Source organism: Poecilia latipinna, unplaced genomic scaffold (genome assembly GCF_001443285.1).
Source record: "Poecilia latipinna isolate Pla-1442-1.1 unplaced genomic scaffold, P_latipinna-1.0 Scaffold1373, whole genome shotgun sequence".
NCBI classification, from domain to species: Eukaryota; Metazoa; Chordata; class Actinopteri; order Cyprinodontiformes; family Poeciliidae; genus Poecilia; species Poecilia latipinna.
In genome coordinates, this window is record NW_015113989.1 from 62,868 (window position 1) to 81,060 (window position 18,193).

Below are 18,193 nucleotides of genomic sequence, written 5' to 3' on the forward strand. Positions count from 1 at the left end.
TTGTTTTATTTTTTTTTTTTTTTTTTTTTTTATATATATATATATATATATATATATATATATATATATATATATATATATATATATATATATATATATCTTGATTCAAATAATGTCCAACACATGTGATTTATTAAGGTTAACTTTTGATTTAACATGGGGTTAATTACTTGTTTTTCTTTCTTTGTTTTCTTTCTTTTTTTTCACAAATGACGGGGCTGGTTTGGGTAGGTTTAAGTATGGCAAAGAAAAAAAAAAAGCAAAATCAGGAGAAATCTGTAAGGTGTCGAAAGTTGTTTTTACATCACTGTATATTTCAGTCTGCCACTAGTTGCCTCTTGTAAGCTATGCATAAGGTTTTTGCGGTCACTAAAGCTCACCGAGTTGCATTGGATTTTGATGTTTACACTTATCAATAAGCAATTATTTGTGCATATTTAAGACTATGCACATTGGCCTTGAGTTTGCTCTGCAGTTACCCTCCTAAAAGGCCCTTCAGTGTCTTTGAAACATGAGTCCAGTAGCCTTCTGATGGCTCTTGCTAAGGATAACTAAGAAGAGAATGTCAGTATTATTTAAAAAAATAAATAATTGCAGGAAGTGTCTGTTGTTACTTTTTTCTGCCTTTTTGTAAGATTTGAAAAGCATTTCATTAAAGACGGCAGTTCATGTCAGTGACTTTTTGTATTGTCGTTATTTTGTCATCATGCCTTGAATGACAAATGTGTCCTCATATGAATAATAAAGGATTTGCTATCTTTCTCTTTATTCGAACACTGCATTATTAATCTGTAATTGTACCAGTTTGCGTGCCTGAAACGGTGCTTTGTAAAGGAAAGGCCGGTCTGTTGTAGCCGTCTGTCATTCTGACCTGTTTTAACCTTCGAGGCAAACACCAATTCTGCTTTTTAAGCATGTGGTGACACAAGATAGCTGATGTAAGGTTACCTTTTTCTTTTTTTTTTTCTTTTTTTTTTCCCCTCCATCTCAGATGGTAATGGTTATATAACCACTTCTCCCTTTGTTGAACTCTAAATTCCACTTGGGGGTGGGAGGCTGGAAGGGAGCATATGGTCAAAGCAGGTTTTCCATCAGGAGATCATTTTTCCTGCACATATGCCGTGTTTTAAACATGTAAAGAGCAGGTTAGAGTCACCTTGGCGTTTTATTTATTTAAAAAAAACAAAACGGCTCTCCGACAACCACCAGAAAGCTTAAGCGTTGAACTGAAGTTCTAACCACTTTGGAAACTGACACAATGTTCTTTCCCTCTTTCCTTGCTGCTCTCCCACTGCATTGCATGAGTTGGATTTTTGAGAGAAGCCTCTCTTATCTCTCCTTCACCACTTCTTTCCATTTGCCTGTGCTTGCTGAACTGTTGTCGCCTGCGGTTCTCATTTAATTTGCACTTTCTGGAAACCTGTGGTCTGCTTAAACACTACCTGCACTCTGCCTAACCAACTGCATGTGTTTGCTAACGACTTATGCTTCATGCCTGCACATCACACAAATGGTTTCACAGGAATGATATGCTCAGTTACAGCTAGTTGGTGCATGTTTTTGAAAAATTACCTTTTAAATAATCAAATTGTTTTTGTGTTACTCGTTTAAAACAGAACATACTAAATGAATGTCTCATTCTTTCTTTGTTTTTGCACATTTGTTGACTTCCAGTGAAGTTCACAGTACTGCGTAAAAAGTGAACCAAAAACTAAATGTAGTGATTTCAGAGCATTTGGAAACCAATACTCAATTAAAAATAAAGTATCTGTCTGAATCTAATATCAGGGGGCACATTTTAATGAGTTTTTCATTCCAGTTGTTCAAATCTCTAAACCTTTATGTGATCAGGATGAATATACTTATGATCTTTTTGTTAAAGAGAAAAAAAAAAAAATCTCTCTTTGGGTTTATTTGCCATGGGGGGGAGATAAAATCACCTTTTAAGAAAGGATTGCTTCGAACAAACCCCTGGTAATGTTTACTAGCTTTCCTGTCAAAACCTGGCACACTTCCCTCTTGCCAGTAGGCAGTCATAGAGAGTCACGTCAAAAAAAGAGATAGATATTTGACTCTCTGTACAAGCGCTAGATGAGGGGTATGAAACCTGCAGCTTTGCAGCTACATGTGCCTGAAGAATGTCGTAATTAAAAAAAAAAAGTTTCTTATGTTTTTATGCAATATCTTCCATAACCAAAAGGCACTAATGTTGCAAGAAATCTTTTTCTCTGTTACGTCACAAATTGTAATTATAAATATGGAAGTCAAGTAAGTAAATGTCTTGTCACTTTTGTAATATTTGTTTTTCTTTGCACTAAAATCTAAAAATATGAGTCAAAGTTGGTTTTATTTGATTCATTTTCCCAGTCATAAATTATATTTTCTAGAGTAAGTAGTCTTAATATTTGTAGAGCTGTCCATTTCCAACGTGTCCTGGATCTGACACGCCTCTTAAATAATCAGTTCCCTTTCAGGATATCAGTCTTTGCTGCAGTTCTCAAACAGTGGGTTGTCGAAATTGGATGCATGCATCGTATTGATGACCCAGGGGAACAGAAAGGCAGAGATTGTTTAAAAGAAAATAAGAAAATAAACTCAAAATGATGTAAAATGATTTCATCACATTCCTTATAGGGATTATTATAACCTTTTAAGCTGGGATTTATTTAATCCCTTTGTAAATCAATGTGCTCAAATTAATTAGATTTTTCTAAAGTTCTGTGACTGTTACTTAGGTAAGAGATTAGTTTTTAATGATTTTTTTATGAATTATGCTAAAGTCTAACATCTGTTTGTGTTTTTAAGTACAGTAAATCAAAACATACCTGCCCTCAAGGCTGCATCAAATGTTGCCTGTGTTGCCATGGATTCAGATTTTTAACTCAAAACTGGATGTACGTCCCGTATTTTTAGCCTGCAGGACATGCATGCATGGCATCTGAAACAGCCTTAGGACACTTGAAAGAGCTCAGGTCCAGAAACAGTAAAGTTATTTCTGTCTCCTGTTTGTTCCAGAGATAAATTGGATTCCCTTGACAGTGGTTTAGAGAAGAATTCCTCCAGCCGCGAGTTAACCACAGTACACATGTTTCATAGATTATGAAATGTCCAAAATTCTTGTAATGCTCCCTCTAGTCATGAAGATAACTTGGAAAACAATTGAGTTAGTCCAAACACAAGGTAGAGGACTGTTGCAATGCTTTACTGTCGATTAGCCTCTCTGGTAGTACTCAAAAATATAACTGTCACCCTTTAACCCATATAATTGAAACATGTTTTACCATTTCCTGGTTTTTATATTAAAGTGTGTTCCAGGATTTTCTTTTAATCTGATGCCTTTTTTAAAAAACACTAAAGTTTTCATTCACATTTTATGCAATGTCTCTTATGTTTTGTGAATTTAGAACTGCTGACTTCACCAAAAGTACCACAACATATTCTTTAAAAGGCTTAAATGATTGTGAGACCTAGTTGGGCCTCTCAACTTCTATGCATTAACAATAACTTTATGTACCACAGGAACATGACTGGTTCTCTAGCAGGGACTTCCTGAACCGGTGAGTTTCTCTGACTTTTTCTCTTTCCCACATATAAACTCCCACTGAGTCAGTAGGTCACATCAGAAACATAAGAGCAGGGTGGGTCCTAATTTTCCAAGCGGGAGGGACAGTCAGCAGGCAGTGGAATCTTTTTTAAACAAGTCAAGGGTCAAAGGTGGTCTGCTTTTATGTACATGGAAAATACACCAAGAAGAGAAGCATCATCTTTTTTTAAATCTCTGCAGATAACGCAAAATTTTCCCTTTCCTTTGAATGCTTAAATTTCGACTTTCATAACATTCTGTCATATTTCAACTTTGTAACTTACCATTTCACTTCATAATTATGTACTTTGCATTTATCCTAGCTCATACAAGTATTTTACTTTTGTGGTTTTAACGTGTGGAAACGTTCTAATGATGTGAACACTTCATGTAGTTAACTCTTGGGACTTCCTGTATCCACACACTAGCATGTATTCACGCCTCTGATTCTCTTTCAATTGCCAGAAATCTTTCTAGGAATGCCAAAACTATGACAAATCCTGAGTCCTCTAGCCTTCCAAGTGGTGGTATAAATACCCCTCTCCCACTGTAGGATGGCAGTCTCCATGTCATCCTTGGCCCTTGGATCTCTTCCGGTCGTTGAGGAGGTGTGACTCTCCCCACATTAACGCCGAGGTTTTAAATGGTTCGCACAAATCTATCAATTCCAGGCAGTTCTATTCTAAGGGCCGCAGCACATCCGGTTTGTTCCATGCATGATCAAAAGAAATTACACACATTTGGAAAATATAACGCTAAATCTCATTGGAAAGCAATTTGACTCGTCGACGTTGGCTGCACAAGCACAGGGCCACTGGCATGAAACTGGATTTGACTGATGTAATCAGGTGTCACCTTGATTTTGCCTGGTCAATCCATCCTTCTTTTCAGGACTTCAGTTCTGCTCTTCCTGTTCCCACAAATACAGCTCATGCTACGGGGGAAAGTGAGCATCTTTTAGATGGGAGATGAAAGGAGGTGAAGGGCAAGAAAATGTTAGCTGCTGAAACAGCTAACACTGAAACTCAATAGTCATGTCCTAAAATTGCAGGGTGAGGCCAAGTTGAGGTAAACTGACTGTTGTGTGCAGTGGGAATAAGCTTTTTCTCTGCCAAATGATGCAGTGGTTTGTGTCCAGAATATTATCAAAGACGCAAGGACTGCAATTAAATGTAACTGTGTCCATGGATACTCATCCCAATTGAATCAGATAAATCTGATGAGTAGCTACAGATAATTTGGAGGATTTTTGTTGTTGTTGTTGTTTTTGTTTGTTTCTGTTTAGAAAATGTGATTTTATTTAATAAGCCATGCCTGGGATTAGCTTAAGCTAAGATAATGTTTATTGTAAGGTGCATACTGACACATTTTTTGGGGGTGTGTGTGTTTCAAACCAAAACTGTCTTTTTTTCTTTCTTTTTTTTTTTTTGCTCCTACAGATACAACCAACCTCACATGCGATCTTGGTCTTTCTCACAAGCAGTAAGTAGATGATTATTCCCCCCTCTGTCTAAATGCTCTCTGCAACCTGAGGAATCTCTCTGGGCTCTGTGTCAGTACAGGAGCAGAGAAATCAAGGGCATCAGTCACTTTTTCCCACACAGATAAGAAAACATGCACACTCTCTCAGAGATGCACTCCACCAGAGTGGAAGAAAGAAGCGTGACCTACCTCATGTTGTTAGCAACAGGCTAATTTAGTTCTTGGTTTTTTTTTTTCCTAAATTAGAATTTGCGGCAATAGTTTAACAGATTTGTGCTTTTAAAATAATACACATCTGGGTTCCTACACGATGTGGGATTTAACTCAGGATTTTCCAGGGCTGGATAAATGGGGGAATATGAAATGTATAAAATATTTGTATTTTTGCACTCATGTCTGTCCGTCCTCAATATTTAAATCCAGAGCACTATTGGAATATCAACAATGTCACAGAAAACCTTGGTATTTGTGCTTTGAAAATTGTCCAGAAAGGTCAGGGAACATTGTTAGAACCCCTGCTACTGCGTTAGCCAAAAGCAACATCCAAAACTTATTTACTAAATGTATTTGGATAGCTTAACGTGAGTCTTCTTTCATCAATAAAGACAGTTATGGTGGAACAGACATTTTTCATGCTCTGAAATATAACATTGTTAAAAACTCAAAAATAGATTTATTTATTTATTTAATTGGGTTGCTTATAGCTGCAGATTACAATGGAAACAGTCTTTTTTAAAGGTCCCCACTTCTTGAAGTACAGGTTAATTATTTGAGTCAGAATTGCACGAGAATTGCATGAGTGTTTTACTGAGGTTTCTACACACACAAAAAAAAAAAAACTACTGTCAGTTCCTCAATGCACATACCATTCACAAACCTTTGCAAATACTAGATACGCTGCACACACGGTCACTAGTGGAACGTGAACAACACACTTGTGCAGATTTGTCAACCAGTTGTGATTTGTTGTTGCACAAAGTCTGTCTCAGCCTTTAACAAGGAAAAATTGCATTTTCCTGATAGCTTTTGTTTAAATGAGGAATGTTTAGCACAAACAAAATACTTTTCTTTCTTTTTTTTTCTGTCATTCAGTGGTACATTTGCACACAGGTCAAAAGCCTCTCCCTTCCCCATTTTTCTCTCCATGTGAGTTCCACCTGCCGAATAGTGGTTACTCTGTCTGACCCCCTCTCAATCATGCACTCAGTTTCTGGGTATCAACTAAGGGCCATGACGGTTCTCAGCATGAATCACGGTGAGAGATGGAGATCCACGGTGGTGTGACCAATCCTGTCAAGGCCCGAGGCTTTTGACATGAGTCACAGGCAGCATTACCTCTCTTCCACCTAAACACAGACAAACAATCTAAAATTAACTTAACTTAGAGTTACTAATGAAGATGAGAAAAGCAAAGAAATAATTGGGAGAATGCTGCAGTTGGAGACTGGGGGACAAAACAACGGAAAGTGTCTCTCGATAGCCACTTCAGACCACTTCTTAAATTCAAAAACAAGTGGAAGAAAGGGAGGAAAAAAAAGAGAGGAGGCTGGCTCTCTGTCTTCTTCAGCACAAATGTAAGTGAGACCTTAATAATGCTGGAATCAGAAATGTTTTTCCCATCCCAGCATAGGGAACGTACTGTAGGCCAGAATATCCATGCTTCTGCACACAGTTCAAGCAGCGATGTTGTGGCTACAACTCACTCCTACTGAAGGCAGTGAGGAGTAATGAAAGGCAGGACACAGATTCCCACAGTGCTAACCCAAAAAAACCTAAAAAAAAAAAACAAAAACAAAAACATATTTTATTTCCTGATTCTTCCTGGAGAAGAATCATAAGATGATCTTATGTCAACTTAGCTTAGCAGTAATTTCGAAGCACCCTTCTGACTCTTATGACCTTAACACTACGAGACATTTCATTTCAGACCAATCTCTCTTTAATCATAAAGTCTAATTGATGACAGTAGAATAAACCAATTCAGATTAAATTTCAATTGGTACGACACAATAAAGTTCGGCATTATAAAGAGACTCATTTTTAGTCCAGTTCACTCTTTTTTGAAGATATCGAATAGTGGGGACCTCGCGACACCCAGTGGTAACAAGCTGTAACTGCTAGTTCACCTCTCCGGGGAGAAAGCAGTTATTTTGTCTCCCTGGAACAACACGATAAAATGCACCTGTAACAGTTATTAGAAAGAATACAGCGGGCGGAGAAACCTAATTTGAAATGTGGTTAGGGTTACACCCAGAAAAAAACCTGAATTCAACTAAAACCAGTAGGAATTCTTTGCGCCCACATTAATTGTCTTGACACAAACATGCTCATCAAGGTTTGGTCAGACTTTGAACGGAGAGTTCGGGTCAAACTACATTCGCTGAGATTGTGGTGGCAGGTAGAGTACGTGCTTTTATTTTTAATTGTGTTGGAGTGGCTTTTGAATAGTTCTGTTTACTGACACTTCACTCGGTAGGTAGGAAGCAAAGCTTGTAACTCTCGGTATTCAAATTGGGCAGATTAATATTAAATACAAAGACATTCTGAATTTTGTCACAAAGGCCTATTGTTTATACAGTATTATTTTTAATTAAACATTTCTTTTTTTGTGTGAGATTAAGCATTTTTGTCGGAACAAATGAGACTTTGTAAGTGTTACAACAGACGTGAACTGCACTCGACATTGTGCACGAGGAAAGGAAGAAAAAAAAAAAGAAGAGCAACCAGGAAGCTATGTTACTTAACAGAGAGAGTTACATGCAGCTCACAGTGTCTGGTTTTTTGCTGTGGTTAGTGTGGCGATGTTGATCAAAAGAGCTCAAATGCACCGGAAACACGATTTGATAGCTACTCACGTGTTATGTAAGAGAAGTGGAGAGGAAACGACTTCAGGATTAGAGAATTAAAGACACCTGATGAAAATCTGTGTCCTGGGTTTATTTTCTCCAACAGTGAACTGGTGCTAAGCTGTTTGCAGTGAACTGGTGCTAAGCTGTTTGCAGTGAACTGGTACTAAGCTGTATGGGTGAAAACCATCCTGTCCTGTTCTGTTAGGAAATTGAATTTGTGGTGAGTGATTATTACATTTAAAGCAATAGCCACTTCTGCCTCTCCTAAAGATCTAAATCAGCTGAAGCATCTTTGTAAGTTGAGATATCATCAGGAGGTTTAGTTGGTTACAGTTTTATGTTTAAAGATGACAGATTTATTGCATTGATAAGGCACGTAATTCTCACAGCTACTGAAAACACAAAAAGAAAAAGGGGCACAGGAGCTAAAGCTTTTTAATACAGACATGCTATGTTGTGGCCTATGCAGACATGGAGAAGATTTCTGATTTCTCCATGACTGTGTGCACACATTACTTGAAAGGTTTATGATGCTCCTTTCATACTCTAGCTGCAGGACCTGCCCATGGTGTCACTGCATGGTGTCACTGCATTTGACTGCAGAAAACTTACCTCACTTGTTGTGCATGGACATACTTTTCAATAACCCAACATTTCTGAATTGGAAATGCTTCTTATTAGATTTCTGTATTATAAGTACTTTGGTTTTATTTTCTGAATGTCTGTCGAATAAAATTTTAGGGTTTGATTCTCAAGCCATAATCATGTGGTTATGCATTTTTAGCTTGTGCACTTTTTTTTTCTATCATGCTTTTCCTTCCGCTCAACTTTCCACCAATATGCTTGAAATACTTCAGCCGTCTGCTTGACAGCTATCACAGTCAAATCTTTTAATGATTGTGTAGTCCATGAAATTTTAATAAAATCTTACTTTTTTATTAGGCCTGGGCACTAAATTTCGGGGTTTAATTTGCTGTAAGCCACAACGATCAAAATGAACAGTGACAGGGACTCTTAAAATAGATCACCATAATGCATGAGTTCTGTGTTGTTGTTTTTTTTTAAATTGTATACAGGTTTCATAATTTTATTCCAATTGACTGAGATCCACCTGTAGTTTTGGAAAATCTGCGTCACAGAGATTTTGTAAATTCTCGGAAAACGTAGAAGCAGAGTGGGGCGTCATGACGGGGTTTTCAACTATGAAAAGGGTTAAACTTGTTAGCTGGAGGTGTTTGTTCATTGTGGGAGCTTTTTAACTTCACAAATGAGGAACTTAAGAGCACAGAGGAAGTTGGCCAATAATTGCAGGCTAGGTTTCTCAATGCAGCCCTGTTTTTTTAGGATGTTCAACAGCAAAACTGAACATGTTATGCACGCTCCCCCCTGAGAAAATGAGCTTTTGCACCCAGAGACCGAAAAGGAGTTCTGTCTGTGCTGCTCGGATTCCGTATTACTTACTTTATCTGTGTGTCACAGCGTGAATGAAACTGCTGACAGTGGACATCTTTGCACAAGCTGTGAGTCAGTGTTGTGTGTGAGCTCAACTTTATAGGTTTTAGCCTTTTTTTCTGACTCAACTTCCTGTTGCATGGCGAAATTTTACATTTTCTGTATTCTTCTTCTTTGTTTCTGCAAAAGTTTTGGAAAAAAAACCTATTGTCAGTACTTCTGTGCCTATGACGCCACTTCCTTTTGAAGAAACAAAAGAGAGAAAGATAAAAAAAAAGCAATTACTGCCCCATTATCTGGGGAGAGATGTTGTCAACCTACACACCTCTCAATACGTTTTTCTTCTGGTTTCTTTCAACAGGCTGCCTTCCCTCTGTCTGTGAATCCTTCGATGGCTGCTGATGACTATAATCCTGTGAGTATCAGTCTTTTTTTTGTGACATTTACAGTGGTGTTACTTCTGCTTCTGCTATTTTGTTATGACAGAACTTGATATACGAATTATCAAAGCATACAAGCCTTTACAGCAGGTGAGAGGGCAGTTTCCCTTCTTTTTCTTTTCTTGTTTCAAAACCCCATGGAGGCAGAGGAAATGAAGAACAGATAGAAAGACGAGACAGAAAGCTGAAAGTCAGAGAGGAGCAAGAAAAAGAAGTCGGGTGCATGCGAGAAACAGGATGTTCAGCGAGCGTTTTCATCTCAGTTGTTGCATGTGACCGTTTTCTCTTCTTGTCTTCCTCCTCGGACCTCGCCGTTGTCGTCTCTGAAAGGTCTCCCTGAGGCACAAGTCGAAGAAGAAGCACCGAGGGGGTAAGCCGGCTCTTTTTGCTTTGCGTCTGCACCAGGTGTTGCCTTTCCGCTGCAGGTTTGACTGCCAGTGGGCGTGTGAGAAGCAGCAGGACAATTAGTGTGTGCAAAGGGATTTTAGACAACCCACAGTTACTTTCACTTCACTTCTTCTATGCCTTGGTGTGTTGCATCGTCTCTCTTCATTTCTGAGTGTCTAACATTAGTTGCTCTTTATTTTTAATTTTTAAGAATTTTTTTTTTTTTTTTGCATGTCAATGGCGTGTTGTTAATTATCACACCAGGGGAAGATTGCTGAACCACAGCACTTCAGAGCAGACCAAGTTCTAGGTGCTGTGTGGGGAGAGGGGTTGTTATGCATTTTTGTCATTTCAGTGACCTACATTGGCTGGGATGGAATTTTTTTTGTGTGTGTGTCTCAGCTAGGATGCTGAACTTCACCTAGATGCTTCAGCCGATGCTTCATTTGCTTGTAGCAGGGTCTCTGTGGACTCACGTACAGGCCTTATCTGTGCACAGGCAATGGTACCATGAGTAGAAGACGAATCTCCGTCAAAGAGCTCGGTCAACCGGACCACCAGGGCTGGCTTTACAGGAAGAAAGAGACCAAGGGTTTCCTGGGAATCAAATGGAAGAAGTACTGGTTTGTCCTTAAGAAGACTGCGCTCTACTGGTACACCAACCAGTTGGTGAGTGCTTTTTGTTGTGTGAAATGTAAAAAAAAAAAAAAAATGCTACAGACGTTCAACATGGGGAGGGTTTATTACATCTTTTTTGACATCAACATTTATAGTACTGGGATGTGTTTTGTTTTTGATGCTAACACGCTAACACGACAATGGTTGCACTTATTTTTATGAATTGGTAAACTGTTTTGGGCTAAATACAAATGTAGGCCACACTTTTGAGAAACTTACTTTTAGACACATTTGAAAATTATACCGTATTCTTTTCCCACTCTTTTTATGCACTGCTTGGTGCAGCTCTATTATCATACTGGAATTAAGTCCAATATAATTATTTATGTTTGTAATGTGACAACCAAGTTGAAGTTCTTCACTTTATTTAAATAAGGGGGACTTCCTGTGTCCGTTCAGTATGTCCCAAAATAAAAAGCCCTTATTTTGCCATTCTAGAAGTTTTCTATTAAAAGATTCTACTAGCTTGTCTTTTCAGATTTTACTATGGGTTAACAGGAGTAAAGGGGCAAAATACAATATCGCACAACATTTTACAAATTTTTCTTTGTTTAAAAATTGTTCAAAGCCATATTTGGACATTATTTTAGTGTTGATTCATTACATTGAGGTAGTGTGAGTGAATATATATATATATATATATATATATATATATATATATATATATAACAAATAACCTTTCCTTGTTTTGGCCAGCATGTTTTGGAAAATTTGTTTCTCACTTTGCGCATTGTTCATCAAAACGATATCACACTTGGCTCTGTAAATTGCTGTTAAGTGCTGTGACAGGGTGATTTTACATAGGAGCTGTAAACTTGGTGTCTGCAGACTCTCTATATTTAATGAAACTGTACAGAAGAACAATTACTTTGTTGCTAGCTCTTTCTTGTAGAGATCCCTGTGGGGGGAGGTGATGGCATGCTGTGTATTTGAGTGTGCAGTCACTATAAAAAAACAAAAGAATTTAAGTTATTTTAAAGAAGAGACTAAATAACTGAGGAGATTGTCATAATTATTTTGGCGATCAGATGTTGACTCCTGACCTTTTCTCTGGATATGGATGTTTTGGTAGTTCTCTGCAAATCTCAGCTTTTTCCATAAGAAACAGAGACTGGAATCTCAGACGAATCAAAGAGTAATTTTATCATTTTGAGTTTCACCTTCTCGTCGTCTGCTTTCACCCTTTCACAGCATGAATGATTCAAAGACATGTTAAAAATAAATCGGCTCTTGAATCTTGAATCTGCTTTTCCTTTTGTTTCATTTTGTTAAACACCAGGAAGAAAAAGGCCAACTATAAGTCTTGTTCACTTAGCAACAGCATCCACATTGAAGAGTGTTGTCTTCAGGGTGATTTTGATCCACTTGTGATGATGATTTGTTCACTGGTTGGAATCATGAATAAATATATTCATGACCAAAAAAAAAATGTGAGAATGAGAAGTGGAAGTGCAGAGTTGTTATATTTTATTTTTGGATAGTAGTGGAGATGAGTTACATAAAACTTTGGGCACAGATTGTGCAAAAAATTCAGTTTTGCTTAGTCATTTTTTTTGTAATGAAGCTGTTATTTTGAATAACTACTGGGGTTCATAATGTTATTTCAGCCTATGCAAAGTGATGATTAATTTTGGTATTCACAGTTGTTTTTTTTTTTTTTTTTAGATGTCGGTAAATGAGAGGAATCTAGAAAATTATAAATGTTAGTATCGCTATAAATGAAACATGCTCTTAATTTTTTATTTTTTTTACCAGGCTGTAATGGAAATGTTTTCTTAAAAAGTAATAGGAGGATCAGCATGCTGTTTTTTTTTATTTAAGATGATTAAAAAAATATATCAAAATGTTGTCCTTTTATACATTTTTGCTTACAGTAGCAAACACCAAACAAAATAGTCAATAAAACTTTCAATCTGTTGAGCAATTCACACATTTAACACCTTTCCTTATAAGCGCACAATGAAGTGGTGTGAATGTCAGACGAGTCATACTTGCTTCTTCAACCTCTGTCACGCTGCCACAACAGGAACTGCACTGTGTTTCCTGTATGTGTCTTTGTCACTACCAGACTGTTGGCATAGCTACAGACAGACATGCATACATAAAGTAAAAATAAAAATCTTTTTCTGTTTTCATCACACTTGTATGTTTTTAATTATCAAACAAATTTATCAAGAAGATAACCTGAGTGAGGGGAAAAAGGCATCTAAATCAAACTGGTCTTTATATATATAATGACTCATTAAACCCAGTAACTAGTTGTTCAAACATTAACTTTAAGTGTCATCATGAAACTTAGTTTCATGATGACACTTAAGTGTGGTTAAAACACTTCTGATGGAAACCAGACACTGGGAATGAATTCCAAAAGTGTTTGAAAATCACTCCTGTTACACTAATATCTGAATGTTTACATTACTACCCACATATATAAAAAGGTAACTTCTGCCATTTTTTATTGTGATCACTTTAACGGTGACTCAAAAACGTTTTTAGACAATTCACACCACATTCTTTTGATTATAAATCTATTAACTACCTACAATCAGAGCCTCACAAACATACATACTTGATGATAAAACTCACACATTGTAAAATAGGTCATGACACTGCACTAGATGAATAAGAAATCAATAAAACAAAATTCTTCAATCAAATCCTAAGTAACCCCCAATGACCCTCGTACTGCTCTCTCCATGTTTGACCACAGGGATGAGTCCTTTTCCAGAAACTGTGAGCAGCAAACCCTAACATCTCGATCACAAACTGTTTTAAACTTTTACCTTCAGGTCAGCACTACAAAGCGCTATCGGGGGGGGGAAAACTACAGAGACAATTTCTTCCCCAGGCTTTCTCTCCAGTTGATCACCATGAACAGCTCACAGCCAGAGTAGTCAGCTACTCTACTGTGAAGCAAATATGCATATTACATTACCACAACAATCCTTCTTGTTTTTCCTTAATTATTTAAGCAAATTGTTCCTTTTATCTTTATTAAATTTTTTATGTCCTTGAAATTCATTCCTTGTTTCATGATACTGATTGTAAGCACTGACCTTAACTGGTCTTTTCTGACATCTAGAGTGAGTCATTGATGGTCTTTAAGAGACATTTTAACCATTTCCAGACTGACAGATGTCAGTGAATTTGAAAACTGTGTTTTGCATTTACATAGCTCTCCCTTTTCTACTGTTAAAACTATTTGATCTAAGACATCAAAGTGTGACAAATGTCAAAAACGGAAGCAATCTCTAAGGCGGCACATACTTTTTCATAATGACAACGGGTGTGAAGGCTTTGGTCAGGATTAATGTATGTCACCATCACCGGCTGCAGCTTGGCGACAGGTGTTGCCAGGAAGTGGTTTGACAACCATCGCCATGTCTTTAGCGCTAACTGTTATTCAATTTCTGTGTTGCAGGCGGAGAAAGCGGAGGGCTACATTGACCTCGCAAACTTCATGATAGATGTAGCCATCGAGTGCAAGAAGAAGCAGTAAGCCCAAAGCTTTCCTTTCCAGGATGATGATGTTGTGATTCAGCAACTCGTCTCTCTGTTCAGCTAAACACGAGTCTTGACTTATACCAACAACCTGGGTGTCGAAGTTTTCCCACACACTGCGACAGGAAATGTTTATTTTGCTAAATCGTCCTGAAACGATCTTCAAAATAGAAAAGTCACTTCCTTTTTCCACTGATCACATCTCATCAAGAGATTACGTTCTTTCTTTATTTCTGCATATCTCTTACCAGAAACCCCATGAAGCTTTCCACTAAAAGTAGCTTGAAACCACAAAAAATATCATTTGTGTACTGAGAACAATAATCCAAGGTTGCTTATCTGTGGGTGTTATGATCATGTGCATTAAAGTTTGAATGAGCTGCCTCTCTAAATGCTCTCCTGTCTCTCACAGTGCATTCAAAGCCTGCCACCCTCAAGTCATGATGTTTTATTTTGCTGCCGAGAACCACGAGGACATGAATCTGTAAGTTACAATAGGGTATAACTAATGTGAAAGCTGATGGGTTTTTCTTAATATCATATGTTTAAAGTTGAATCATTTGTTCTTCTCAGCTGGTTGAACAAGCTCGGGCTGGCCTCCATTCATTATGAGCAAACGGATCAAACCACAGCAGCTGGTAAGCCCCCCCATGCTCAACATGTGTTTTATTGCCAGGTGTGGTCTTAAATTTAGGCCAAACTGTTTGTGGCTGATTCACAGGAGATATGTGACACTGCCAAATTAGAGCAACGCAAATCCTGTGGTCGATTTTCGTTGCGTCGTCAGCGCGTCATCCTATAAATTCATGCATTTCTTTCTTTTTTTTTTTTTTTTCCCCGTCGTTTCTCTTCAAACCATCGTGAACGTTCAGAGTGTTACAGTGAAGAAAGCGATCACGAAGAAGCAGAAAGCACAGAGATCCCCCCTCCGCCGTACTCGGAGCAGACCCTACGGAACTCTGTGGATGCATCTAATCCACCTGGGAGCACGCATCAGGTCAGAGAAGATTCATTAAAATAGCACCTACCTCATCCCTTGATATGTTTTGGTCAATGGGTTTAAATGTGTGTCCTTAAAAAGTATTCGTACCCCTTTTTTCCCCATTTCTGGAAAAGGGGTACAAAGTTCTCTTTTCAAGTTCTCGTTACAAAGGCAAACTCCAGCTCTTGCTGTTATCAAAACACTATTTAAGGCATAACTATGAAGTGGAAGGAAAACGTGTGGATTTCAACGTTAAGTAAAATTCATGAGTTTAGTGTCTCTGACGCCTTCACGGACCAGCTACTTTTTATACCGAGATTAACTTAAGCTACTTATGTGACTTCTATATGTTGTCTTTGTGCTTCACACATATGTGACCCTTTGTATTGGAATATCGCATAAAAAAAAAAAAACAGTGACTTAGCCCAATTAAAAAAAAAAAATTAAAAAAATGAAGACGTATAAATGTCTCAAACACATCTTTTCTTTTCTCTCTTTTAGGGTACTGTTCCACCACCATATTCTTCCACAGCTCCTGCAGAAGCCAGCGATTCGCTCTCCTCCCCCGTCAGTACGATGACGTCGCAGAGCTCCGCCTCTTCGCTCGCTAAGCAACGGCAGTCCTGGATGGACCTTGTCTCAGAGGCGTCCTCTACTCCAGCCGGGGAGACGGCAGTGGTGTGCTCGGTCCAGGTCCACGCTCAACGACCGCCACAAGGGAGAACGGAAGTGGTGACGGTGTCGGAAAGCTCGGTTCCTCAGAGCTCCACAGACTCAAATGGGTCCAACAAAGAGACCCCAGCAGCTCACGGGGAGGAGCAGAGGGACGTTTTAGGTCCTCAAAGTGCAGGTGAATGTTTCTTGTTTTACTCTATATTTGCTTTCCTACCTTTATGTGTTTTTCCCTCAAGTTGATGTCTACCTTAAAACCGCCTTGGACTTGCCATACTTATGTTATGCAAGTGGGCTGTATAATAAATTGTAACCTTATCCTCTTGCAGGCAATCGTGGGAGTAGCTCTGATGAGATGGAAAAGCTGTACATTCATCTAAAGGAGGCCAGCCTTTCACCAATAGGGGATCGGAAACCGTCCACAAAAAGGGAATTCAGGGCTTCTTTTGTTAAACGCTGTAAAAACCAGACCGTTAACGATAAGCTACACCATATCAGGGCGCTCAATAGCACGCTAAAGGTATGCAGTGCAGAAACACTTCTGAAGTTTTGAAATCATCTGGGTGTTTTGTTGTGTGGATATCAAATGGATAGATATTCTCTCTCATTTTTTTTTCTTCTTTTTCTTTTGTCACAGTCTAAGGAGGCGGACTTGCAGGCAATAGAGCAGGTGCTGTCTGACCCAGAGCTTACCTCAGACAAGTTCAGAGAGTGGAAGGAAGCCAACATGCCATTGATGGTGGAGATCTGTGTCAAAGACGACCACAAGGGGGCGCCAGAGGCTGTGACAGCTGCAGCATCAGTCACTCCTGCCCCTGTTGCAGAGACCAGTTTATAAGAAGTCACCGTGACTTAGTTTACTGTGTTTGGACTTGGTCCTCATGATTACATACACTCACTGCTGTTATTTAGTCAGATGACACTTCAGTTCCATGTAAGCGCATATTTAACTGCTGTTTAACATGCATCTGTAAAGTGTTTTTTTTTTGTTTTGTTTTGTTTGTTTTGTTTTGTTTTTTTCGTTTTAGGTTTCATATTGACTCGGAAACATGAGCAATACACATGAAAATGTGGTTTCTGTTTTACTTTCCACTTGGTAGAATTGGGAAATTTTTCAGAACTTAGTCTTTTTTAACATTTTAATTCACAGAACCTTTGCATAAACTTTGATTGTATGGAACGGAATGCACAGAAGCACTGTTTTTGTTTTGTTTTTGTTATTGTTTTTTACTGTATAATTTATCTACTTTGTTTTCATCTGCAGGGAACAAATTCCCAGATTGTTGTTGTCTGCTAATTATTGGTGCCATGCACCGTCTGTGCCTGTTACAAGCAATCCAGGAGCCATGATACTTTCCTTGTGCTGTAGATGTCACATCATGCTTTATATTAACTGTTCTGACTGAACAATAAACCCTGTAGTTAGAATAAATCATATCTTGATAATTTCAGATAAGTAGGAGTCAAATTATTGTCTCTATGTAGTTTAAAACTCAGCTAAAACACTAGACATTTGCCTTGAGACCATAAATGTTGGTAGTATGTTTATTTTAGTGTGGAAAAAAAATACTTGGTAGTATTCTTTAGCATTACTGCCCTATGTGTGTACAGAAACTTTTCAAAATAATGGAAGCAAGCCTAAAGCTGCCTTATCATTTCAGGATGGACATTTATGCCTGGGTGCGTCATATTTTAAGTGTGCAATCAGTGTTGGTTAATGGAGTCTTTGCGATGAAATATTAGCATCAGCTGTCTTTCAGATATGGTCAAATTTTAACTGAGAGAATCATCCAAGTTTAAATACAAATAGGTAAATAATTCAACTCTAAAATATGTTAAATAAAACTAAAGTGACATTTAACTTTACATTATCAATAAAGGGCATCTCTTTTTAAAGAAGAGGTTTGTCAGCTTACAGCTTTGGCACTGTTCATTTTTAGCAAACCTTTACAAATGATTACATTTGTCCTGCAAAACTATTGTAATAATTTTAATTTGAACTTTCATTAGATTTGAGCTTATCAAGCAGCAAGAAATATATCCCTTATTATGTGATTTTCCAGGAACAGGTTTAGGTACCTGATTAAACCTTAAACATGGATTATTAAAGAATATGAGAGTCCAGACTGGCTCCATGTGAACTTTTTTTTAATACATATTTCCTTCA

General features: G+C 37.9%; 2 protein-coding genes across 5 annotated transcripts in view; both read left to right on the forward strand.

The window, feature by feature from the left end:
* The window catches only part of cnksr3 (cnksr family member 3), a 47,059-nt gene extending 39,741 nt beyond the window's left edge, over positions 1-7,318 (forward strand). The window contains exons 14-16 of the mRNA XM_015056305.1: positions 3,520-3,557; positions 5,023-5,065; positions 5,146-7,318. Of these exons, the coding sequence (XP_014911791.1) occupies positions 3,520-3,557; positions 5,023-5,065; positions 5,146-5,283 (219 nt within the window). The 3' untranslated portion in view covers positions 5,284-7,318. The remainder of the gene's footprint in view (positions 1-3,519; positions 3,558-5,022; positions 5,066-5,145) is intronic.
* Positions 7,319-7,366: 48 nt separating this feature from the next.
* On the forward strand, positions 7,367-17,091 carry ipcef1 (interaction protein for cytohesin exchange factors 1). Of its 4 annotated transcripts, none has more exons than XM_015056307.1 (11): positions 7,367-7,463; positions 9,728-9,781; positions 10,137-10,176; positions 10,693-10,862; positions 14,293-14,366; positions 14,785-14,856; positions 14,946-15,010; positions 15,245-15,369; positions 15,856-16,204; positions 16,356-16,546; positions 16,664-17,091. In XM_015056307.1, the coding sequence occupies exons 1-11, from the start codon at positions 7,389-7,391 to the stop codon at positions 16,862-16,864; spliced, it is 1,416 nt and encodes a 471-aa protein (XP_014911793.1). In that variant the 5' UTR covers positions 7,367-7,388; the 3' UTR covers positions 16,865-17,091. The 4 variants fall into 4 exon arrangements, with proteins under 4 accessions (XP_014911793.1, XP_014911795.1, XP_014911796.1 ...); XM_015056309.1 differs by lacking the exon at positions 7,367-7,463 and adding an exon at positions 7,515-8,134; XM_015056310.1 differs by lacking the exon at positions 7,367-7,463 and adding an exon at positions 8,184-8,208.
* The last annotated feature ends 1,102 nt before the right edge of the window (positions 17,092-18,193 follow it).